We start from the raw sequence: 24,935 nt of genomic DNA on the forward strand, positions 1-24,935 counted from the left end.
CCCTCATGCACTGACTGCAGCTCCATGCACAGTAGCATGCTATATCAAATTTCTCCTCTTCTATAAAGAAAAACAAATCTCAACTTTAATTCAGACAAAACCTGAGCCCTGCTGAACTACGTTTTTTTGTTAGGAACCTGCATGATCTGCTCCTCCCACACTGGAACAGCACTACCCCTTAACCCACCCTGCAACGTAAGAGCTGAGATGTCACCCTGGACTTATAAAGCACATCCGACAATTCACCACAGGATGTATGTTATTACCTCCAGTTCCCCTGTGGGTGACAAACCCCTGATCTTGATGCTTCTAATTCTGTGATTTCTGCCTTACCTACTGCCACATTTCCACTACAGCACCAACTCAAGCTACGCTTGACAGGAAGACATATGTCACTTTGTCTTTCCTGAAAATCTGTCCCACAAAATCCACCACACAGAGGTCAGTTCTCGTAGCTGGTTGAATTGCTGGAGCTGCTGCTCAAACCCCCAGTGCACTGATGTTAGAGGCAATTTGATTTGAGTACTTGGTAGGGAAACAGGACAGGCTCAGCTGATGACTCTCATGGCAGACAGGTACACGTCACTCCCTAACACCTATAAAACGGGAAGGCTCTTCTCTTGCCTCCCTTGTGTTCTGGGAAACCTGCTCTAATCCATCTGCTCTGAGATCCCATAAAGGCAATAGAAAGAAACTTTGTCTATAAAAAGTCACACTTTATCTTTCAGTACTGAAAACACAGCTAGTAGTCTCCCTGACTCCCCACAGCAGACTCAGATAACAGGACTTAAACTAAGAACACTTTACTAGCAACGACTGTGCCTCTTCCTTTCTAACACAAACAAGCACAAAACTTGTGCTGAGTTTCACAGGTGAAGCTTCTGGATGCGTCTTACAGTCCCAAATAAGGAGGAACTGTAAAATCTGAGAGGAAAAAGCAGATCCTGGAAAGTTTCTTTTCTGCAACATAAATCTGAGCAATCCCATATGTTATATGGGCAGACCACAACAGGAGCAGCCAAGGGAAAAAAATAAACAAACAAACAAACAACAACAAAAAAAAACACTTAATGAATAAGCCTTCAACTTAATAGCATTTCTCACAGGGGCATTTAGTACGATGGGAGGTTACATCACAGTAATACACAAGGTGCTTTTTGCTCCCTAACTGTACAAGACCAGCACCTGGCAGATCCACTAGTTTAAAGCCACAGCGCTACACATCAGCTGAATTAAATTTCCTCCTTATCAGGGCCCTGAGCACGCCAACAGCCCACTGTTGTCCTGACCAGCCCCACCTGTGACACCCACCCCACCTTTGAGCCCAGGAGCTCCATTTAAGCTCTACACCTGACCCTTTAGTGCTTGCTTAGACTATTTCTGCGGGCATATCTGCTGCGAGCTTTATCCCTAGTAAGGCTGGGGATATGTTTGTGTAGCCTTACAGTCCTCTTACACTCACAGCGTTATAGTCCCCTACTAACCAGCCCAGCGCCTGCCCCCTGCCGGCGGCCGGGCGTGTGAGGCCAGCCCCTTCCTCCCCTCCCCACCTCCCTCCCTCCCTCCCCTCACACACACACAAGATGGCGGCGGCGCCTGCCCCGCGGGCGGAGCCCTCCCCTCCCCTCCCTCCCCTCCCCGTGTCCCCGCTTTCCGGCGCTGCGCGCGCAGGCGGCACGTGTTGGCGCAGCATGGCGGCGCGGCGCGCGGTGCCCAGCGACCTGTTCCCGCTGGTGCTCGGCTTCCTGCGCGAGCACCGCTTCGAGGCGGCCGCGCGCGCCTTCGCCCGGGAGGCGGCGGCGGTGAGTGAGGGGGGGCGGGGGGGCGTAAAGAAAGGGGGGGGGCTGGCGGCTCCGTGAGGGGCGCTGAGCGCTGTCTGTGTGCGTGTCCCCCCGCAGAAGGAGCAGGACCCCAACCACGCCTCGCTGCTGGACATCTTCAGCTACTGGCTGCAGTGAGTGGGGGGCGCGGAGGGGCGGGGGGTGCCGGGGGGGGTGCCGGGGGGGCGGTGGGAGCGCTGCCGTTCGCCTTCCCGCAGGTCCCCCGCCGCCAAGAAAAGGAAACTCGTCCCCAACGGAGCCCGCGCCAAGGGGAAGGCGGCCTCCAGCAGCGAGGAGAGCTCCAGCGAGGAGGAGGAGGACGAGGCGCCCCCGGCCAAGAAGCCAGGTGAGGGGTGGGGAGGGCTCTGGCTGAAGCCTCTGCGTGGTCTGCACGCACACCTCGGCTCTCCGACTCACCTGGAGTCGTTCAGGGCCCTTACAAAGGACTGGGTTTGTGTCCTGGTCTTGTTTCTGGTAAACTTCTTGCCTGTGGTTCCCGTTAGCGGTATGCGTTCATCCTAGGTAAGTGTGAGCTCTTCATCCACGTGTAGCTTAATCAGAGCCTTAGCACAGCATTACACTGCTCTTTCATTTGTCTGTGTTTATATATATATATATGGAAGTTGTACAGGGCCAATTAACGTTCTCTCAGTTTGTAGGGGCTCTCTTTATGTGGGGTGTTCTTTTTCTGATAGATGTTCACATTTAAATGCGTAAGAATGAATGAATCTATAACTGTTTCTGTCTTCTTGCCTACACCTGTTTTGGAAGCTCTTGCTGTATGTTACTTGACAAACAAAAACTGAAGATCAGTGTTACGGGGTTCAGACATCATTTACTGAACTCGGTATATTCTTTTGACCTGATGTACAGGATATGTGTGTGTGAAAGTTGTGAATTAGCTTACTAGTTAGCATGCTGTCCTTTATTTGCAGCTAATGCAACAGCTGTCACCAAGGCAAAAGCAGTTCCTTCAGCCAAGAAGGCAGAAAGCAGCAGCGAGGACTCCAGTGATGATTCAGACTCAGAGGAGGAGGAGAAGCCAGCAAAGGTCAGCCTCTAGCTGCTTTAATGCATACTTGATAATGATCAATAATAGCAAATTTGACCAGCAAAATTTTCTCTGAAATGGAGCTCGCTTTTCCTGTACTGTGAAGGGCATAGACTGCTGCAGGTGCAACATAATAAGATGCTTTTATTTTTCTAGAGGAAGGTTTTTAAAACCATGAGAACAAGTTAGACTTCTTTGTATGCATTTATAAAATAAGAATCTTCCTTTTTTACTTGCTGCAGTTACAGTTTTGAGAAGTAGAGGCAAGAAAAATGGTGTCATACTTCAGGAGACAAAACAGGGTTACTTATTGTATTCAGTCTTCAAACTAATCAGGACCCCAGAGGGAAAGAACACAGCACCAACCTCAAATCTCCCTCATTTTGAAGAGTCAGAACTGGAGACTGAAGAAGCAAAGGAAGCCTTCCATGGACTTCTGGGAGGCTTCCCAGAGCAAAGCCATTATCCAGAGATTTTTTTCAAACAGTAACCGTTAGGCAGTGAGATTTCCAGCTGTTTGTACTTCCTATATATGTCCTATTTATTAGCCTCTTATTCTTTGCTCTGCTACAAAACTTAATCAGTTTTCTTCCTTTTGTTTAGAAAGGTGCAAAACCTGCAGCAAAACCTGCAGCAAAACCAGCTGTAACCAAAACCCAGCCTCAGAAGAAAGCAGAGAGCTCCAGCTCTGACTCAAGCAGCTCAGAAGAAGAAGCAGCAGCACCAAAAAAAGAGCCACCAAAAAAAGAGCCACCAAAAGCAGCAACACCTAAAGCAGGTACCTCCTTAGTTATGTATGGTGAGTCTGACTAGACAAAGTACAGGGCGGACTGATGGAGATTATACCTACATGCTAAGACATGTTAACATAGTCTGAAAGTCTGTTGTCCCAGCTGTTTGTACTCCAGCACAGTCTGCTTCCAATGTGGGTCAGGTGTAGAACTGATTGCAAATAAAACTTCAGGTCACAAATGCTGTATTGTTGCCATAAGTAGCTGCAGTCAGCAACCCTAACTGCTAATGTTGTGCTTTTATCTCAGTGTCTTCAGCTCTGCTTTTTATGTGAAGAAAGTTTAAATTTAGTCTTTGTTCCTGGAACTTCTAGTCAGCTAAAATGGATGTTTTTCTGTAAAATGTCTCTAAACTAAAAGGGTAAAGCAAAAGCTTCACAGTACTGCCTTGTTTCCTATTGACTTTTCTTGTTTTTTATCTACAACACCTTATGCTATACTGAATGCAATTACTCCTCATCTCCCAGAACATATTTTCTAGTATACCTTTATATTTTTCTCAAAAGGAAGTAAAGCTGCTCAGGCAACCACCAAGGTGGTCAATGGAAAAGCACCAAGCAGCAGCAGTAGCAGCAGTAGTGAAGATTCTGATGAGGAAAAAGCTGCACCGAAGAAGGTAAATTAGATTGTCAAAGACTTAACGAAGACTGTAGAGATGTAGTAATACTGGGTATATCTTTGGCTTTCTGGAACTGAAACGATTAGGTTAGAGACTGCATAGATGCTGAGTGCAGCTTTTATGGCTCTTATACAGCTTTTTTCCTTTCTGTAGTGGGATTGTGTTCTCTCTATGCCCTGGCTTTCCTCTGCTACTTTCTACAGAAGACATCTTGTATCTTGAATATATTGTAGTCTCCATTATATGTTCACTTTTGCATGAATCCTTTGTGCTTAGCTACCTGTAACATTGGGTTTTCTTCTAGAGAATGTTTAAAAGTATTTCCTGCAACTCTATGCCCAGGATTTTCTGTAATATGATTTTAAGTGTATTTCTTTTCTCCTTGCGATAAGGTTGTTCCCAAGAAACCTCCACCCAAACCTGTAGCCACACAGGCATGTCCAGGAAAAAACAAACCTGCCCCTGCTAAGGAAAGTTCCAGTAGTGAAGACTCTTCTGACAGCTCAGATGATGAAAAGCAACCTGCAAAAAAAAAGCCAAAGTCTGGTAAGCGCTTAACACTGTTACTGCTATGTGGGAGGGTACTTCCCGCAGGACAGCAGGACTACCAGCTGCCAGCCACAGGCAAATCTTGCTGTCCCCAAGCATCTAAGCAGTGGTAGTATCATGAAGCAGAAAGAACAGATTTTTTTGTGTATGCTAAGTTTAAAATTCAGACCCATCTTCAGTAAAGGATGGGGAATGGGAGAGATTCCGATGCTGCTTGCTTTACTGCATATTTTCTGTTCAAATGGTCTTGGACCATCTATCTGCAAGGATTTGGGAGGTAATTTCTGTGGTTTGGTTATTCTGTAACTGCAGCACTTGAAGCTATTTTTATTTTTCCCTGAAGTATCCAGGGCTGTTAGGTTGTAGTTCAGTGGATGGCCTAAATGGGCGTATGTCCAATCTAGTGTAGCACTTCTCGGATTTCAGTAGAGAGCTGATCAGAGTGGAGGATCAAGCATTGAAACTCAAGTCTGGTGCTCTAACCAGAGGACTTGAGAAAGTAGCAAAAGAAGACTAGCAACAATTGAAATCTGTATTTTTTCTGAAAGGTTGGAAATGCAAGCTCTCCTTCTTCCAAAAGAGGAGAAGACTTCCTCAGAGATAGTAGGGTCAGCTGAAACCATAAGAGGGGAATTAAACTCACAGTAGAAGCGGTGTGTAGCAGTGGAGCAGGTGTAACCTTTCAAATTATAAGCAGAATTATATAAAATTATATACAGAAGAGGAGTAGATGGAACCAAGTAGCGGAAGTGTTTTATTCTAACTATAACAAATGAACGTGCTGCTTGTATTACCATACAGGCATCTAATGCTGTCTCTGTCTAGGTCAGTACAGTGCTGTACCACCTCCTCAAGCTGCGCAGACAAAGAAAGGCCTTACCAAGGCTCCAGTGAAGAAGGCTGAGAGCAGTGACTCCTCAGACAGTAGCGATGAGGCAGAGCAGGTGCCCCCAAAGGGAGGAACAGGTATGTTGTGAGGAGCAGAGACTGCAGAGGAAGTATTGTGTGATGCAGTCAGTGCCCTGTCAGTCTCTTGGCTTCCTTGAAAAAGCTATATGATGGATCTGTGTTGCTATTTGTTTCTCTGGGAGATTGGGTAATTTGAAGCTGTCTCACACATATCACTGTATGAGCTCTGGATATGAGCTGTGCAAACTGGGTTATTCAGTTTGAGAAGTTATTGGGATCTGGTTTAGCCAGAATGAGCCAGATCCATTAGTGTAGCTGGCCACGTCCTTGCTTGGCTTCTGATATGCTGTCTGAATGACTGGTGTACTGAATAGGGAGCTTTCTGGAAAGGTTTGGACTTCGGGACAAAGGTTTGGTGTGGATGTGGCCTATTAACGTTAGACTTGCTCTTGCAGGCAAAGCAGCAGTAGCCAAAACAACCCCTGTCCCCCAAAACAAAGCTGTGACTACCAAGAAGGCGGAATCCAGTTCAGACAGTGATTCAGGTAATTTTAACAAACAGTTTTGCTTTCTGCTAATGTTTGCATTGGCCAAGTTGGTGTGCAGTGGTATATCTGCAAAGGTCTTCAGCATATGAGCTTGACAGCTTTGCAGTCTCCATAGCTAACAAGGTCTGAAATTGAAAAGCAGCCTGCATCACAGAGCAGAGCTTGACTGTGAGGCACCAGCTGAGACCATGTTGTTAGGTTGATGTTGTGCAGCAGCTAAACACCACACAGCTGTTTGCTCACCCTCCTCCCTCCCTCTCTGGGATGGGGGAGAGAACTGGGTAAGTGAAGCCTGTGAGTTGAGATAAAGACAGTTTATTAAGACAGCAAAATAATAATGACAATAATAATGACGATGGTAATAGTACTACTACTAATGTGTATGAAACAAATGATGCACAATGCAGTTGCTCACCACCTGCTGACCAATGTCCAGTCTAACCCTGAACAGTCCGGCCCCCTCCCCCCAGCTAGCCACCCCTATGTATTGTTTAGCATGATGTCAGATGGGATGGAATACCCCTTTGGCCAGTTTGGGCCAGCTGTCCTGGGTCTGTCCCCTCCCAGCTCTTGCTTCACCCCCAGCCTGCCCGCTGGCAGGACAGAGTGAGAAGCTGGAATGTCCTTGGCTTGGTGTAAGCACTGCTCTGCAACAAAACATCAGGATGTTATCAGTACTCTTCTCATCCTAAGCCAAAACATAGCACCCTACCAGCTACTAGGAGGAAAATGAAGTCTGTCCTAACTGAAACTAGGACAGTTGAGAGGGTGGGAGCATCATGCTTAAAAAGTTTACCCAGGAAGGTTTGTGGTTACTCTTTTTGAGGATCCGTATCTTAAGCTTTTCACTCTGCTATACCATTATGGGCTTTGGGAGAAGTTCTGGAAATGAAAAAATACTACCACAGTATCAACTTCAAAACAGACTCAAAAGCTGCCTTCCAATACTGCCCTAGAAATACAGGACAGCATGCTTTGTATCTTCTGTTGATCAGGTTTAGGGTTTGCAATGCTGTATTTCACACACGGGCTCCCTATGCAATACGCTTTTCCCCAGACGTTTAGGGGTCTCGTGGTTCTTGTATCTCAAAATCCGTAATGCCACAGCAGGGGCTGTGGGTGATAGCAGCCTGTCTGTCTGCTGGCAGTAGACTGTAGGGCCTTTCACAAGTAGCAGGAGTTCTTTGTGTGTTTTCTGGTTTTGTTGCATATTTTTTTCAGAAGTTAACAGTGATCTGTTTACTGTTGTGAAGAAGGTGTTCAGAAATGTTGGAATAGATCAGGCGTAGTATTCCAGATTGCTGTGAATGAAGTATTTGCAGAAATTTCCAGTCCCTTGGAATACTAAGCACATCTGACATAAGAAATAGAAAACTAAAAAGAGATACTGATCTGTTGTCTCCTCGCTGTATTGTCTCTTTTGACAATTCTCTCTTCTAATTTCTTGCCTGTTCTCTGATCCTTAGTACTTTTCTCAGTTTCTTCTCCCTGAGCTGGTTTTTGATGGTATCTGTACTGCTACAGTTCCTTATCCCATACCTATTCTCCTGTGTTATTCTCTAAATATCTGCTGCTTTCTGCGTGCATTAATGAAGAACTTAAACTTCTTATTTCCACTTCTCCCAAAAAAGAAAGGCAAATGCCGTCCCCTGCCCACTCATCAAATACTGCTTATTGCCAGTTACCTAGTGTCTCAGTGTTAGGCAACCAGTTTTGCTTTTTATTTTTCCACGAGTTATGCACATGTCATTGCTCAAATAACTTGCACCATAAGATTATTAACTGGAGGCATGTCCTTTTGTTTAGATTCTAGCTCTGAAGATGAGAAGAAGGTAGTGAGTAAGCCCCCAGCTAAACAACCTCTGGTAAAGAACGCTTCCAAACCAGCAAAAGCAGTTGTCAAGCCTGGACAAGCAAAGAAGGACTCCAGTTCCTCCTCAGAGAGCTCAGGTATTGGGATAGAAGGAAAAAAATTACTGCCTGCATGTTGTGCTTTCCTAAATCTGTGTTTCTAGTCTGGATATGAGGCTGCAGTTGGGCAGGGAATACCCACTGCAGTGTTTCGAGCAGCTAGAGAAGTGCACTGTGTCAGCATTGAATTTGTTGCTGTCGTGTTGAATAGGGCTGAGTCTTGAATTTTGATTCCTGTTGTAGATTCTGATAGCTCTGACAAGAAGACCCCTGTGAAGCCCACAGCTAAAGCAGCAACCCCTGCGGCAAAGAAGCCACAACCTACTGCAAAGAAAGCGCAAAGTAGCTCTGATTCAGATAGCAGCTCCAGCAGCTCTGAGGATGAGAAAAAGAAGAAAGCCCCTCCGGCTAAATCAGCTGTCAAAGCAACTAAGCCAGTGTCCAAACCTACCCCAGCGCCCAAAAAAGCAAGCAGTTCTGACTCTGAGAGCTCAAGCAGTGAGGAGGAAAAGAAGCCAGCAGCGAAACCAGCCAGCAAATCTCCAGGGGCAGCAAAAGCGACTGTGGGGAAGAAGACGGCTGCTTCTAGCAGTAGTAGCAGCTCATCTGATAGTTCCAGTGAAGAGGATGAGAAACCCAAAAAGGCAGGGAAAGGGGCACAGAACAGTTCTAAGACCACTCCCTCCACAGAAAAAGCAAAAGTATCCACACCAACAGCAAACAATGCGAAGTCTAAGCCAGCAGATGACAGCAGTAGCAGCAGTGAAAGCAGCTCTGAAGAGGAGAAAGGAAAAGCAAATGGAGGTATTAGTCTGGGAACTGGGTCTGTTGGTCAGTGTGTTACTGAGCTAAACATCAGTGGGAGCCATTCTTAAACAGTGTTTAGTCTGCTTTGTGTATCCTATTATAACTACCAGTGCAGTACAGAGGGGGAAGGACCAGTGATTTTGTTCCTTTCTGTCTGTATTATATATCTGCTGGCAATGGAACGTGTGATAACATGGAGCACTCTTCTCCACGGTTGTTGCTGGTTGCCATTTGTGCATAGAGATTGGCAGACTACTGGAGGGCCTTTATCTATGCTGTGAATGGGACACCACAAGCGTCCCAGTGCACAATCTTCCTCCATTCAGGAGGGAAACCACTTTGAATGCAGTAGTGGAGTGCTTGAGTATATACATGATGACTCTGAGAACTGGCAAATTTTAGCTGATAGAACTTTGAGTTCACTAAGTCATTAATATAAAAGTAATTATTCATTAGGATAAGATGGAAAAATCCTTGCTGCCCCAGGATAGCAATTGGTGTTTGTTTTCTTGGTGGGATAATGCAGGGACTGACCCTCACATGTCTCAGCACTGCATTTTGGGGGAGAGATGCTGTTACCTTTCCCAACACTGCAGTTACTCCCTTTTCAGTTTTACTGCTCTACATCTAACAGGCATGATCGGGAAGAAACGGAAGAGGGAAGATGTTCAGGAGTCAGAGACACCAGACAGTAAAAAGGCAAAGATCAAAACCAAAACACCACACACCGTTCCTAAGGTGAAACGGGTGAGTGTGGGCAGACTGATGACTAGTAGGAGAGGCGTCCTTGCCTACTGAACCAATAGTGTGTTGTTTTTTTTTTTTTTTGTGGGATTTTTTCTTTTGGGTGGAGCCCACAGAAATTACTTATATTTTTTGTCCCTTTCTCAAGCACTTGAATCTTGTCTGGAGAAGCCTAGGTAACGCACATATGTGCGTAGTGTTATTCTGGCAAAGGTTGATTGGATGTGCTTGTCCCTGTGCTGCTTGATCTGAAGAACAGAAGGGATTACAAATCTGAGAAATGGCTAAGGATTGAGGTGACCTGTACAGAGCTCCATATTTGCAGGGCAAGGAGGGAAGGAGCCTGTCACCAAGGGTATGCACTTACTGTATCTCATTTTCTTTAACAGGCAGCTTCTCCTTTTCGACGTGTAAGAGAAGAAGAAATTGAAGTGGATGCCCGCGTTGCTGATAACTCATTTGATGCAAAGGTATGGCTAGGTAGTGCTCGGAGTGCTAACACTTGACCTCTGCAGATATAGGTCACCAGAGCAGCCTTGGTGTGCTTTTGGGCAGTCTTCTGGTGGGAACTTTTTCCACCAGGAGGTGCTGTTAGGAAGTGCATTGAGCACTGCCACGAGGTGCATAGGAGTGGTGTCAGTTCTAGTGATCCTGCACTGGCACTTGCTGGGCAGGATGATGTGCAAAGCATTGCCTTTACTCTACTCATGAGTATTGACATGAATTTCTTCTTCTTCCCCTTCATCTCTCACAGAAAGGAGCAGCTGGTGACTGGGGAGAAAAGGCTAACAATATCCTGAAATTCACTAAGGGCAAATCTTTTCGTCATGAGAAGACTAAGAAAAAACGAGGCAGCTACTGTGGAGGCACTATATCAACTCAAGTCAATTCAGTCAAGTTTGAAAGTGACTGAGAATGTTTGGGTATTTGTAAACCGTCGGCTCACCAGAATCGCTTGGATGGGCATGTGGATGTTATGGACATCAGTGAGCCGTCCTGGAATGCCACCTTCCACAGCCCCTTGCGGAGCAGGAAGTTCCAGTATGGGGATATGGGAGAGTGGTCGGACGTTACCCCCCTGTATTTCTAATTCTGGTTTAGGCCCCTAACGTGGAACCATTGAGCTGGTGTTATTGGATGCCACTAGGGTGACCTCCAAGTTTTAATTTTTTTATAGTCTTATTTTAGAAGGCTGACTGATTTTTTTTTTCCTTTCAATTTCTTGTCCATCTAGTAAAGAAAACTTATTTCCCTGTAACTTAACCTGTTTCTGTTTCAGGTAGTTTTAATCAGATGAGAAATTACAAGCATTGGAAAACTTCTTACAGTAAGAATAACTCATTTGAACACTGTGGCTGTAATCCCCATCCCCATCTGACATTTCAAATTTATAGTTGCAGTATGGCAGGATTTCGCTTTTGTTTCCTTCTCCTACAGTTTCACATTGCTGCAAATTCTTAACTTCCTCTTCCCTCCATTCCTGTTGAGGCTACTAACTAGACCAGTTAAAGGAGCAGAGTATAGACACACCTGGGTAGCTGAGGAATCACATGGCTTGGAGTTACAAGTTGGGTGCTATTGTCAAAAAGGACAAGGTCTTCAGTACTGCTTATGCTGGGAATGTAGCCGGGGATTGAAGATAGCAAAAGGTAGGTTATCATATTTGAAGAAGTCTTTAGGTCTTTAGTGGGAGTGCTTAAGGAGACAGAAGAAACAAGGTCCTTTTTTTTTTTTTTTTTTTTTTAAACCTAGCTCTGCTTATTGCTGTGAGGTTTCTTTTCTCTTGGAAGCTTAGACTGCGGTGTGGCACTACTCCATGTTCTCTGAGCATATAATGTGCCAGCTTATGGTTACTCAGCAATGTGCCATACAGCTTGTTAGTTGATGAGATGAATGTAACATTGATGCCTTAAATTTCTTTACTGAGTTGGATCACTTGTTCTCTGAACTGTTTTTACCTGTAAAATCCCTTTGAGGAATTAAAATGTCAGTTTCCATAGCACTGTGGCAAATAAAGTTTATTGTTGCAAGGCTTGAAGTGTTAGCTTCAAGCACTAATTCTGTATGGCAAATGAGATCTCAAGTTAAGTAACTTGCAGCTTAAACTGAGATTTCATGAGCAACTGTGATAATTTAAAGGCTTGCTGCTGTTGAGAGGTCTTGCTTTCCCTCCAGTTGTGTGACTGCCCTCCTTACTATTTCTAGTAAACTCACAATTTAAAAAGTAATATATATCCCCGAACTATGTTATTTTTGTAAGGTGAGTTAAGTTAAAATTAACTTACAGAGCATTATGCTGAGCACATAGCCAGGATAAATTGAACAGTGGTAAAGCATATTTGGGAAAAAGGGTAGTGGGATGTGAGATCTCACCCCATCTTGTGAGATTGCCAGCCACTAAGAGGTTATGTTGGGCCTTATTTCCATGTTTCCATTCACTCCCAGAAGGGTGCCGATAATGAGAGCCCTGTTGTTAGAGGAAGACGCATTTGTGTGCAAAGCAATGGCTCATAATTGAGGGTTGGCTGAGAGTGATGAGACAACCCCATACACAAACACCGCAACTTGTTTCGATGAACATTTTTCAGGACTTCCCCTCAAGCTTGCACAATCAGACTGGTTGTTGGATTCTAGGCAACAATGCAGAGGGAGCCAGGGGAGACCCTGGTTATTACAAAGAGCTCAAAGTTGGAGGCCAAAGGAAGGTGGGAAGAGTACTTCTCTGTCTGTGCTGGGGTTTTGAACTAAATACAGCTTATAATTTGTCATTTGTCCTTTTTTCTTCAATCTTTATCTTTGTAACTGTCAAAGGAAACTTTTAAACAAAACTAATGTTTTGGGGGTATTTTATGTGTGAGCACAGAAGTGTCTCAGAAAATAAAGATTGCTGCCTTTGTAATCTGTGTGGATCTGACAGTTAAAGGTGTGGAATAGAAAAAAGGGGAGGGAAGGATGAATGTTGAGCTGTGTAGCTATGCTCTATCTCAAAGGTGAACTGGGAAGTCTGACTACATCTGTCTACAACTAATTCTTGTCTCCTAATTTATGCACTGACATGGCTGTAACAAAAATGAAAGGTGGCCTGTGCAAGTGGCTGCAGGAAATTTGGAGAAAACAGGAGTTGGATATTTACTTACACCAAGACAAGTTCAGGCTTCTTGAGTCACTTCCCACTAGAATAACAAGTCAGCTCTTCTGCAACGCTGCTGCCAAAGTAGCTTAATGGTATCTGCCATACAACATGGGTAGCAACAACTTGTGGGAGTAAGAACTCATAGGCACAACTCAAACTCTGTGTCTACCTGGTTAAAGATGCGGTGTTTCCTTTGATCCCTTCCTGCTCTGTGCAGGGTAAGGAAACTCCCTAATAAGTAGGGCCTGGTGGAGGTGTTGAGCACTATGATGCTTGTTTTTCCCTTGTGCTATACCTCTAGGGAAAAGCTGGGATGAGCAGAAGTGCCAGGTTGATAGGATGTCAGTCCATAATTAAGGGCATCCATCAGTTAATCCCCCTGCCTTAGGGGAGCCACAGCTCGCCACCTGGACTGTGCTGCAGGAGAAGGTGTAATGCTCTCAGCAGCACCTGCAGAGAGTGCCACTGGTCATGCTGAAAACAAGCACCTGGGTGCTGGGAGGGAAAGGCGTTGTGAGACCTCCAAAGCTGTGTGCTCTGTGACCTGTCTGACAGCCCTAAGGCGGGACCGTGCCCTTCACAGCTTGTGCCGAGCCGCGGTTAATGCTGCACTGGGCGGCGGGGCCAGCCCCTTCTGCTGCCCTGGGCCCCCTCCTGCTGCCGGTGCCGTCGCCCCTCGCCCACCCGCAGGCCCGGGGCAGCCTCCGGCGGGCGGGCCCGGCCCTGCTCCGCCCCGCTCAGCCTCTGGGGCTGGGTTTGGGGCCGCCCCGCCCGGCGCCGGCCGGCATGAAAGGGGCCGGGCTCTGCGGCGGCGCTGGGGCCGGCTCTGGGTGCAGGTGGGTGCCGGGACGGGGCCGCGAGGGGCGCGGGGCTGGGGTCTGCGGGGCTGGGCAGGGTTAGCCCTGGGTGCCCCAGCCCAGGTTTTTGGGTGCTGCTGCGCTGACTCGCTTCGTGCTCCCCAGGTGAGCCTCCCCTCCTCTCCCCTCCCCTCCTGCCCCCTCTCCCTCGGCATCCCCCCCCGGCTGTGCCTGGCCGGGTTTCGCCCCTGCCGCCCGCCCGGAGCCCGGCAGGCTCCTGTGTGTGCGGGGGGCGTCGCTGCTGGTGCGGGAGATGAGCCTTATCTCTGCTCCTCGGCTCCTCAACGCTGCGTTAAATGCGATCGGACCCGTCTGGCAGGGCTTTATCAGTCCCTCGCGCTTCCTACACAGGTTTCACAACCTTCCGCGGCGCTTAGTGCCGTCTGGCTTTCACCGCGCTGCTTCCCTGCAGGAGAAGCTGAGATGGCAGGGCAGGAGCTGGAAGCTCTCTCCACAGCCCCTCCAAAGTTTGCTTCTCTAAAGTTTGCTGGGTGCTCTCGTAGCTCTCTGGTTTTCTCCGCAGTCTCGAGAACTCGTTAAACCTGACTGCCATATGGACATAACCCGCTCTTAAGGCCAAAATGCACTGAGCTGTGCTGTGCGCTCACTTCAAGGTCTGTGGCCCTCATGAATATTTGGAAATGGCCCCTGGCCTGTCTGTCTCTGGCACCTGGGGATTACAAGTTATGCTCCTGAATGCTTCCGTGCTGCAGACCTGAGAGAGCTCGCAAAGAGCACGGCAGCTGCTTCTGTGTCTTGCAGCCGTGTCGCAAGCAGGAGGAAAGCTGTCCTGAAGAGCCCGGTGGTGTTACAAACCATCTCTGACCCCTCCAGAAGACAACTGGGAAGCCTGGGGGTGTGGGGTGGGGGAAATCTGTCCTACCGCCCGGCCAGACTCAGTGCGTGATGAGAGGCCAGGCGTGGAAGCAGGTGCATGGTGTCAGACACCGCCCACCAGCTCAAGCTCTTGAAGATATTTCTAGTTTCAAATGCCCGATGAGCTGACATACTGATTTTAATTTATTTTCTGTTGTTACGGATCAGCTATTTTCTTTAGTACCACGGCTCCCTGGCTGTGACCAATGGACTGCCAACCTGCTGCTGGCCCACGTGTTCCCACCTCGCCTGTAGAGCTTCCTCTACACAGCTCTGGTCATCCAGAAAGGATGTTGAAGGCTGCTCAAGGTCCTATAAATTTCAAACTGATTCAGGACTACCTAACTCCCCGTCCAAAATGGACGAGGCTGAGCAGAGTGCTTCTGATGCTGTTGTCTGGAAGCAGTAGGACTGAGGGTGGTGCAGGGGACGTTTTTTCTGACCATCATTAACCTGATGGCTCATGTGGTTGCCTCTTCTGGTCTTTTTGGGACCTGGTCTTTGTTCATTCTTTGTTTTTCGTGTGGGCTGCCATGAAGATATCGAATGAAAAATTCTAGGAAGGTACACTGTTTTGAGCGGACAACATGTGCACTGCTCACTCTATATATGAACAATATTTAAGAAAAATCAGGGCTATAAGCTGTGTAGGAAGGCTTATATTTGAAGGGATTTTTTCCCTTGCTTACTGTTTTTAATACTAAAACTCTACTATTCCAGTGTTATTTACCCAGCTGACCATGGTGAAGTAGAAGGTTGTGACAACCCCAAAACAGAGCACAGAAGCCCACCAAGCACTGGGTTGTGTTAGATGGTTATACTTCCCTGCTTCAACCTATGTTTTTATTGAGTTTATTTTACTATATCTTCACTGTATCTTCTAGGCTTGTACTAGAGATCCCCCCCCTAGCTGCACCTGCTGGTGGTGTGACATCGTCCTGCAGTGGCAGCGTTGCTCTCCGAGCTGCATACCTGCCTGCCTGCACGGAGTTTTCATTTCCATAAATTAGCCACAACCGGGTTGGCCGTCATTAACTCGATGGTAGCAGATGGTGCTGTTTTCTCTGGATCACACCCAGTAGAGGAGGCAAACTTTGGTTTCTTGTGCCAGGAAGAGTTTTGAGTGTCCTGGTGAAGATGTCTTTTCCTCTTGGCTTCAAATGAATTGTGCTGCTTTGTTAACTCTTGAGAAGCTTACAGGGAAAACATTTGTTCTGACTGTGGGCAAGAGCTAGATGGAGACTACAAGGCAGGTAAGGAAATAATTTGGCCCCGTGAATATGGGTTTCCAAGTTAGTGGGCAGGAACCAGGCAATACAAAACGCTGGAGGAGGAGAAGAGATGTAAAAGGCAGTTTCTTTGCTATGGGGTCTCTGTTCACTGCTCTTTCTTCACTGGCATCTCTACCTGGACTGCTTGTTGTCAGAGATTTTAGTACTTCACTCTAAAAAAAAGACATCTGAGTTCAAGAAATCTCTGTCTTTAGAGCTGTGCATGTTCAGTTACTTCACTTCAGTTAAACTGATAAAATCATCCATTAATATCAGACACCTTCCTTGTCAAACATGTTAAACAGGGCAAAGCCAAGGGGCAAATTTCTGCCCAGTTAGATGTTTCTTGGGGGGTTCAGGTGCCTTTCTTCTCTCTTCTCACCAATGCTCCCTTTCCACTGCTGCACCTGGAAACCTAAAGCATCTGTGGCACAGCCACCTTAACAGTGTTCTTGAACCAGCTGTGCACAGCCCAAAAGCAGGTGTAGGTGGCTGGGCTGCAGCCAGTACTGTCCTGGCTATGATACCTGCTGGTGCCTTTCTGGGAATGGGCAGTGCAGGGATGTGCTCTGGTGGTTTTGAGCTGGGGCAGGAAAAAAGGTCCCTTCCCACAGCCTGACATCCTCCCACCACTTGGGAAGACTTACAGCCTTCTTGTTGGCTGGGCAGGGAGAAGGGATTCCCAGCACCTCTAGGGATTGCTCTGGGCAGGTCTTCACTTTTCTCGTTGAGCTTCTGTTCCCTTCTCTTCAGGCTCTCACCTGTGCCTCCATCCTCCTGGAGCTCTTGCTCTGTTGGTCCATACACAGCCTTACCATCTGCTTGCGTTTTTGGTGTTTCTCTTCACTCCTACAGGCACAGCTGGCCCTGGATGAGAGTCCAAGCACTGGCAGTAGTTGCCTTTGAAACAAGGTAGGGTCCCAGTTAGCAGCTGCTCTGTGTTTCTTTGACATGGCCCTGCCTATCTGGGACTGGAAAGCAGTGGGCAGAAATATCCAGCTGCCGAAGGGAGTCTGGAGGTTGTATTTAGTAGGATTGTATTTAGGACTTTCTTTCTTGCCTCTTAATTGATCAAGTTAATGGTGGAGAAGCTGGCAGAAAATCTTGGTCCCAATTCTGCATTACCACATTACCACAGCCCTTTTTGGGCTTAGTATGTGAGGCCATCCAAAATCCACTTATAATTGTTCCCATTATAACTTCTTCCCCGCACCCTTCCCAGCAAGTCTGAACTGGGTCCTCAGGACACAGCTCTGCTTCTGACTGTTCCCAAATAATTATCAGGCAATTCTTCTCCCAAAATAATGTGAGGTGTGGGTGAGGCGAGTTCGCTTCCAGTGATGTAGCAACAGCCCTTACACAACAGGAGTGCTGGGTGTTTCTCCCAGCTGGGATGGGGTGACAGCTGTAGGAGTGTGACTAAGGGGCGTCGCTGTGCCGCCGCTGTTGCGCATTGGCTCTGGGGCTGCTTTCTGGGTTTGCTCTCTTCCACCCCATCAGTCCTGGCACCTCTTCCATCCCTTTCCGCTGATCCTCCCTGCCCTCCCACGGCCGATGTGTCACTGGTGTGGTGACTGGTGGGGCAGCTCTCCATCCTGACCCTTCCTGCGCTCTCTGGGGCTGAGGTTTCTCTCTGGGAGCCTTGCTGTGGTACGGGCTTTCTCCTGCCCTGTCTGCACTGAGCAAAGTGCCTTGCAAGGGCTAAAAGCAGAGGGTGCCTCTCTGCATCCCCTCTGGGCTCTGCGGGCCTCCCGGGGAGCTTGCACAGACAGCAAGGGCTGGGAGGCAGTCAGTCAGCTGTTCTGGGAGGCAGAAACAGTGATAAAATCCAGCTGTGCTGGTTCTGTAGTGGTACCTGGGGATGGAGCATGGGTGTCCCAGCTGGTGCTCTGACCCAGCAGGGCTCTGCTAGTTGCTCTCCCTCTCTGATTCTCTGCAAGTCAGTCTGCCAGTTTTTGAGCCTTAGACGCAGATTGGCACAGAGAAGTGGCTCTGCATTTACAGAAAATGCACCTGACGTGCTCTAGTATTTGAGTTTTGTGTTTTCTTTCTTTTCTTTTTTTTTTTTTTTCCCTCTCAGTGGTCAACTCCATACTGCTCTCTCCTCTCTCACCTTATGAGCATCTGGCTTGCTGCTACATTCCCAGTTCTTAGTTGCCCAAGTCCGTGACCGAGGCTTCTATCCTATATTAATGACATGTTTCTCTCCTTGCAGTGATGAAGATGAAGGTGCTACCATGTCCTGCTGCTCTTCTCCTTGTGGTGGCTGCGTTCGGTCTGGAGCCGTGTCACTGTGCCAAGGTGCTGATCATGCCCACCATAGTCTTCGACAGCCACTTGCGAGTCTTCATGCGGGTGGCAGAGGCGCTGGCTGACCGGGGCCACGACCCCGTGCTGCTCCTCCACGAGGGTCGGGACGTGGAAACCTACCTGCCCGCCTTCCGCATCCAGAGGTACTGGGGCATCTTCAGCACGCAGAGCGCGGACGCCTGGGTGCAGGAGAAGATAAAGCGTGTCTTCCAAGGGAAGATGACCTCTCTGGAGATGTTCTCCTTTTTGGAAAAGTACCTGGAAAACTGTGACCTGGTGCTGGGAAACAATACCCTCCTGCAGAAACTCCAGCATGAGCACTTTGACCTCCTGTTGGTGGACCCCAATGAGATGTGTGGCTTTATCCTGGCTCACATCCTGCACGTCAAATATGCTGTGATCTCCACTGGTTTCTGGTTCCCAGCGGAGATTGGCGCCACGTCCCCCATTGCCTATGTTCCTGAGTTCAACTCCCTGATGACTGACAGGATGGGCTTCTTCGGCAGGACTTGGAACCTCCTGGTCTACGTGATCACTCGCGTGGCCACAAAGCTGGTCATCCTGCCCAAGTTTGAACGTCTCATGGAGAAGCACAGGGTGGAGCCCAAGACGTCCATGCTGGACCTTGTCCATGGAACTAGCCTCTTCTTCCTCTGCAACGACGTGGTGCTGGACTTTCCCCGGCCAACGCTCCCCCATGTCATTTTCACAGGGGGGATCCTTGCTGAGCCTGCAAAGCCCCTTCCAGTGGTAAGTGCAGGAAAGCTTTGAGCCATGATCGTATATTAACCTGTGGGGAGGTACTTGGTGCAAATCTTCTTTTGAAGAGCCTTATAAATGCCATGTGAAGCTGCATTTTGGCACCTGTGTGTAGCGAGGAGATGGGGAGCACTGAGGACTGGGGGGGTTGCAGGGAGATTATAGTTAATTTGTCCACCCTGAAGTAGGAGTCAGCTGCACTCTCTGTAAAATGGTGTGGGAAGTGCTGTGATGGTAGTGTTGCCTCTGAGACTTGAACATGAGTAGGCTGGTTGTTTCTACATTCAAAGAGGAAATAGGAAGAACAATTAGTCTTTATTTCTTCATCACTGGTTTAAGTCAATCCAGAATTTCTTCCTTAGTTCAGTTTCTTGCAGGGTATTTCTGCCCTCAAGCTTGTAGTCTTAAGAACCCCTAAGGGAGAGCTGTGTTTCTCCTCTCATTGAATTCAGCATGGAGTGCCAAAGTGTACAAAACTGAAGTGTATTGTCCTCTCTTCCTTAAGTGGCAACCCTGAGGGAAACTCCCCAGGCATCCCAGAGGCTTTCTCCGGTCTGTACCTCACTATCCTCAGTAAAGATGAAGAAGGACAAGCCCTTAAAGCCTTCAAAGGAAGACAATTTTGGAATGGAGCAGTACCTGTATACTATTCCTCCCATTGCTTTAGCACTTTTACAAATGCTGTGGGGAAATAGACTTGGATAATGACTCCGAGGCAGTTGGGTAGTCGTGGTGTCCCAGCCAAGGGGCTGAAATAGAGATAAGATTCAAGTTTCAAATGATATGGGATCTGTCTAGATCTCCGACGGCAGCTTTAGTCAAGACTGTGGATGCCATTTTTTTTTTGCAGTTAAAAGGAAAAAGCGAGTTTAGGTGCTTTGGAGCAGGAGTTCTCCAGATGCGTATGGTTGCACATTACCCTTTCCCGTGTGGCACAGCGTGCAGGTAATGTAACGCATGTAGGGTGCTCCAAAGGCTGTGTCAGAGTGTCTGCCTCACAGGTCTTGCAAAACACCAGCTTGGTCCAACCTGGCTGCATACACGCCTGCCTTATAAAGAAGGGAGTTGCTTGCTGTGGCATTACTCATGTGCTTCATGGCTTCAAGAACAGAGCCGAAGGCGCCTAGGGGAAGAGCGATGGAGATAAGTCCAGAGCCCTGCAGTAGGCGGTGGCTGTTGTGCTAGCAGGCAGGTATGCCTGTGCCCAGGGTACAGGATGCCGACAGAAGAGAGGGCCTTGGTAGGTCTAGGTGTAGCGTAAGGCATTTCCACAGAAGCTGGGTTATATAATTAACGTATTTATTTCCTCATATTTGAAATGTTGTGGCTGAGAGTCCCTTTAATTAGGGCATGGTGGAATATAGATACGTATTTGAGAGATGGTGAGAGTCTCTGGTGGTCAACCATGCCTCCCTTGGCAACTCTGAAGTTGTTTCTGAAAGCCTGATTATAATAGATAATGTAATCACCTGCTTTATGAGTCATTATAGCTTTATCAAGCAAAGCCAAACGAGAACTTTCTCTTCTTTTTCAGTTCTAGCAGTTGTATTGCTCGAAAGAAAATCAGAGATTCAAGAGCATGGAGAAACCAAAACCCCTTAGATGAAATAATCTTGACTTTTTTGTTGTTGTGTTGATTTTTGGGCTTCTTAAGCTCTTCTGCAAAGAAAGGCTTGAGTCCCTGAAGCATCTAACAGAGGACAAACATAAAGCACATTTCATTTTTACTCTCTGGGGATAACTCCTCTGTACCGGTACTCAACCTTGTAGAGTACTACTAATAAAATACTCTAGATTAATCATCTTATTTTTCTCCTTTAAAAACAGAATTAATTTGTTGTTGTTGCTTTGGGATTTTTTGCCCTTAAGTCTTCTACAGTGTTCATATTCAAAGGCACTTTAAGAAACTTTCCTAGAATGCCACTGACTGTGAGCTGATACGTGGGAAGCTTGAAGCAGGACAGAAAGCATGACAAAAGAGGCTCAGCCTACCCTGGCATAAAAGGGAATTCTTTGTTTTTACTCCTCAGCAGGTGTGCTGGCTGATTTCTTCTCCTCCAGCCTCCTACCTTCCTGCCAGTCAAAAGGAGTGAGGACTCCTCCTAGATACACACCTGCATGTAGCATCTTGGGAAGCCTCTAGCCTACACCTAGAGACCCTGGCAGGCCTCCTGCCTTAGCATGCTGATGGAAAACAGCCTTAATATTTTCACTCCAGCTCCCTGAGGAGCTCTGGCTGCACCTATGTGGGCCCTATGTTTTCAGAGCCCTCCTTACCAAGGAGTAACTGGGTCATCTTCAAAGCTGTATTACAAAATGCACGTTTTAGACACCTCTGCGTGGAGTGCCCAAGCTCAGCTTTTTGCTCGAGTAACGCCTGCCTGTCTGGCTGCAGAAATCACATCAGTTTTAGCATCTCCCTGGTCAGAAACGCTTAGGTTTGTGCTCCATATAGATTTGGCTTCATCCTCTTCATAGACAGCTTTCTGCTGGCAGAGGCTACAGGGGAAGGGCCTTTCTCCAGCAAGACTTCAAGGCATCTGTGTGTGTGTTTTGCCTGCAGGGTCTGCGTCTCTGGGTGGAAGCAGCAGATGCAGGTGTTGTTGTTGTCTCCTTTGGCATCGGGATCCGAGCTCTTCCAAACGACCTGGTGGAGAAGATGGCTGGCGCGTTTGCCCGCCTCCCACAGAGGGTGGTGTGGAGGTGAGGAGGGGATGGGATTCCTCATAACTCCAGTTGGATGACAATCAGACAGTTTGCTTTCCATCTCTTGATCTGATTGAATTTATAATTGTTATAAATTGTTATAATTACGTTGTGTGTGTTTTTCTTTTCCTGTTTTTTTTTATCTTTATCTCTTCCCATAGATACTTCGGACAGAAGCCAAGAAACCTGGGTGAGAATACACTGATGATGGGGTGGCTGCCCCAGAACGACCTGCTAGGTAAGGCAGGGCTGAGTGTGTATGAGCGTGTGTATGTGTTTGAGCGTGTGTGTACCACTAGCAACATCTCTGGAGTTTAGTCCAAACCACAGCAAGATCATACAAGGAAAACAGCACCTGTGTGGGTCTAAGTCTCTTGCTTGTTGTGAGTCTGATCTGTAAGTAGTATGGTCCTCACCTAGGGCCTGTTTGAAGCTGTATCTTGGCACTTACTTCCCTTGCTCTCCAGGTTCTGCCTTGTGTGTTTTGGGCTGCTGTGTTTCTGAAGGATAACGTGAATGTTCATCCTCTGTGCTCAGCATGTTTGGTTTTCCCTAAGCACACATCCACGCTATGTCTTGAAGAAGCCACCAGTAGCCCTGTTTCAGCATGGAAGGCACTGACCTGCTGCTGTTTCTTTGACTGCAGGTCATCCCAATGTGAAAGCCTTCGTCAGCCACTGCGGGATGAATGGCATATTCGAGGCAATTTATCACGGTGTGCCGGTGGTGGGATTCCCTTTCTATGGGGACCAGTTTGACATCATGACCAGAGTGCAGGCAAAGGGCATGGGTATCCTCATGGACTGGAGCAGTGTGAGAGAAGAGGATCTTTACCAGGCTGTCGTCACGGTTATCTCTGACCCCAGGTGAGCCATGCAGCTGCATTAAGCAGTTCCTTGGTATGGGCTGCACATAGGGATTGATGCCTTTGTGGCATCCCCCATATAGCCTCTGGACCAAGCAGAGTTGCAAATATTGCTCAGCTGGCCAGACATGTTAGTGCCTTGTAATCCTGAGATGTTTGCAGGAAGATATACTCCAACATTTGCTGTGAGAGAGCATGATCTAGCCCTGTTTGGCTTTGACTGTAATTTTCTTAGAAAGCTTTCTGAGATGCAGAGGCACAAACCTCTTTCATTTTAATGCCAGCCTGTTATCAGGTAAAATGAGATTGTATCCTTCGCTTGTGATTTCCTTGGTCTTGTCCAAAAAGCTTTCTGTAGAAACAGTTATCTGCAGCCTATGGGCTGCAGATAATGCTTCATCCATTGCTTCTCAAAACAAGGCTTTTCCCCTTTCCTAGATTTGTTGCAGCACAGTGACACGGGGCTCCCACTAATATAACGCATGCAACTGTTAGTGCTTGAAGTGCTGTCAAAGAGCTTGATTTTTTTTTTTTTTTAATTTTAATCAACTCATCTATTGACCACAGAGTAAGTCGTTAAGGTGTTCCACTCAGTAGCAAAGTATTTGGCCAGTTACCAAACAACTGATCGCTGCCTGATGCTGGGTGAGACCTTCTGCTGCAAACTCCCTTCAAAAAGCCTTGATCCATCAGAAACCACTGAGCAGTCATCTTAACAAGGAACTTAGGAACTGAACTGCCAGCCTTGTTAACAAAACAGTAAAATGCACTCTGGCTTGTGCTGCCATGGCTAATGATTGCCATCAGAGTGGCTTTTAGAGGCAGATGTGAAATGAATCTTGGAGTAAATGTGCCACACCCCTAAGCTATCACCTGGGACTTGAAGGCACCACTGAATCAGACCGCTTCTTAGCTATGAGGCCCCTGTCAGATTGACGATTTCTTGTCTTCCTTTGCAGTTACAGAAAAGCAGCTAAGCTCATCTCAGCCCTGCACCTGGACAAACCAATGCATGCTCTCAACAGGACAGTGTACTGGCTGGAGTACCTCCTTCGTCATGATGGGGCACCTTACCTTCGCCCCGCTGTCTACGACCTCTCCTTATATGAGTACTTCTGCTTGGACATCTTGGCTCTTCTCTTGCTCTGCCTGGCCAGCATTGGATTTGTGCTCTACAAGTCTGTGTTGTGGTACAGGAGGAAGAGGGCCAGCCCTGTCTATCAGAATGGCAACTGCATGAAAGGCCACTTCACAGAAGAGAAGAAGTTGCAGTAGTGGCTCAGCATGTTCCAGGGCACATCCCTTCACTGTGAAACGAACTGCTGCCGTGCCAAGAAATGTACGGCACGCAGGCACAGAGAGAGGCGAAAGATCAGCAGGTCTGGATGAGAAGAGCCGGGGGGAGGGAGGTGTATTGCAAAGGCCTGTGTGCACACCTCTGTGTACAGCACCTGTGGGCGGGGACGCGAATTCAGGCATGGGTGGAAGCACTTGGCCAGGATGCTGGGAATGGGGCATGGGTAGGTAGACTTCCAGGGAGGAGTGCGAGTTGTTCCCTTTTTATTGCACGTTGGTTTAGATGCTAGTGTTGCTCTTCTGGCTTTTTGGATCTCTGGGGAGGCTCTGGAGGTAGGAATAGCGTTTCATGTGTGGCAGACAGTGCTTCTCCTCTGGCTTGTCACCAAGACCCCTGAGAGTCAGGATTCCTTTATATGCAGGTGAGGACTGGAGGTAGAGCTGTGGACAGGGAAGGGCACTGAAAGTATTGCTTAAAAGAAAACGAAACCGGTCTGTTTAAAGTTCTGTGGGTAAATGTTGTTCTTCCTGCTTCCATCAACCCTCTGCAATCTTGTTTGTGTTTGAGCTAAATTATTATTATTTTTTTTAAATAAAGTTATATTCATTCCCCTGGGTGGTAGTGCTCCAGTGTCTGTTTAATGTGAACCTCTGGTCCTTGTAACAGGAGGTCATTCAAGCAGACTCACATGGTTTTCCCTTCATATCACTGCTACAGTCTCCACGTACCTCTAGACCCCTACAAACCTCTGTCAGCAATTCCTCTTGGCCTTCTCCCAGGGTTTCATGCGGTGCCTTCCCTCCTCTGCCTGTACATAACACACCCATGCCCATGGAGTCTCCAAACCTGTGATAAAAGAAGAATTTGGAACAGATGCCAAGTGCTAGGACCACAGGAAGAGCAGCCAGCAACTTGGAGAGCTGATCACAGGCAATGGGGCATGCAGCCTGCTTATAGAAGCAACAAGCTCTGCTCTTTCTGAAGAAAGCATTCCTCATTTCAACATGTGCAGGCGTGCTCTTGTCCCCCTCAGGGTCATGGTGTGGAGTGATACCCACGTGTTTTTACTCACCCTGGGCTCTAAGACAAACCCACGCCTGGGTGCAGTTGCA

At 47.5% G+C, this 24,935-nt stretch overlaps 2 protein-coding genes across 8 annotated transcripts; both read left to right on the plus strand.

The window, feature by feature from the left end:
• Positions 1-1,642: 1,642 nt before the first annotated feature.
• Positions 1,643-12,648, plus strand: NOLC1 (nucleolar and coiled-body phosphoprotein 1). 2 transcript variants are annotated; one of them, XM_068688264.1, is made up of 14 exons: positions 1,643-1,802; positions 1,899-1,954; positions 2,039-2,166; positions 2,756-2,871; positions 3,475-3,649; positions 4,169-4,278; positions 4,674-4,827; positions 5,656-5,796; positions 6,195-6,284; positions 8,094-8,237; positions 8,442-9,002; positions 9,640-9,752; positions 10,139-10,219; positions 10,504-12,648. In XM_068688264.1, exons 1-14 carry the CDS (start codon positions 1,692-1,694, stop codon positions 10,660-10,662), a joined length of 2,139 nt encoding a protein of 712 aa, XP_068544365.1. In that variant the 5' UTR covers positions 1,643-1,691; the 3' UTR covers positions 10,663-12,648. The 2 variants fall into 2 exon arrangements, with proteins under 2 accessions (XP_068544365.1, XP_068544366.1); XM_068688265.1 differs by lacking the exon at positions 9,640-9,752 and having other exon boundaries at positions 10,504-10,642.
• Positions 12,649-13,602: 954 nt separating this feature from the next.
• Positions 13,603-24,438, plus strand: LOC137859562 (2-hydroxyacylsphingosine 1-beta-galactosyltransferase-like). 6 transcript variants are annotated; one of them, XM_068688780.1, is made up of 6 exons: positions 13,603-13,718; positions 18,102-18,946; positions 21,519-21,658; positions 21,823-21,899; positions 22,308-22,527; positions 23,486-24,438. In XM_068688780.1, the coding sequence occupies exons 2-6, from the start codon at positions 18,104-18,106 to the stop codon at positions 23,799-23,801; spliced, it is 1,596 nt and encodes a 531-aa protein (XP_068544881.1). In that variant the 5' UTR covers positions 13,603-13,718; positions 18,102-18,103; the 3' UTR covers positions 23,802-24,438. The 6 variants fall into 6 exon arrangements, with proteins under 6 accessions (XP_068544881.1, XP_068544882.1, XP_068544883.1 ...); XM_068688781.1 differs by having other exon boundaries at positions 13,709-13,844; XM_068688782.1 differs by lacking the exon at positions 13,603-13,718 and adding an exon at positions 15,672-15,868.
• The last annotated feature ends 497 nt before the right edge of the window (positions 24,439-24,935 follow it).

This window comes from Anas acuta, chromosome 7, assembly GCF_963932015.1.
Source record: "Anas acuta chromosome 7, bAnaAcu1.1, whole genome shotgun sequence".
Classification (NCBI taxonomy): Eukaryota; Metazoa; Chordata; class Aves; order Anseriformes; family Anatidae; genus Anas; species Anas acuta.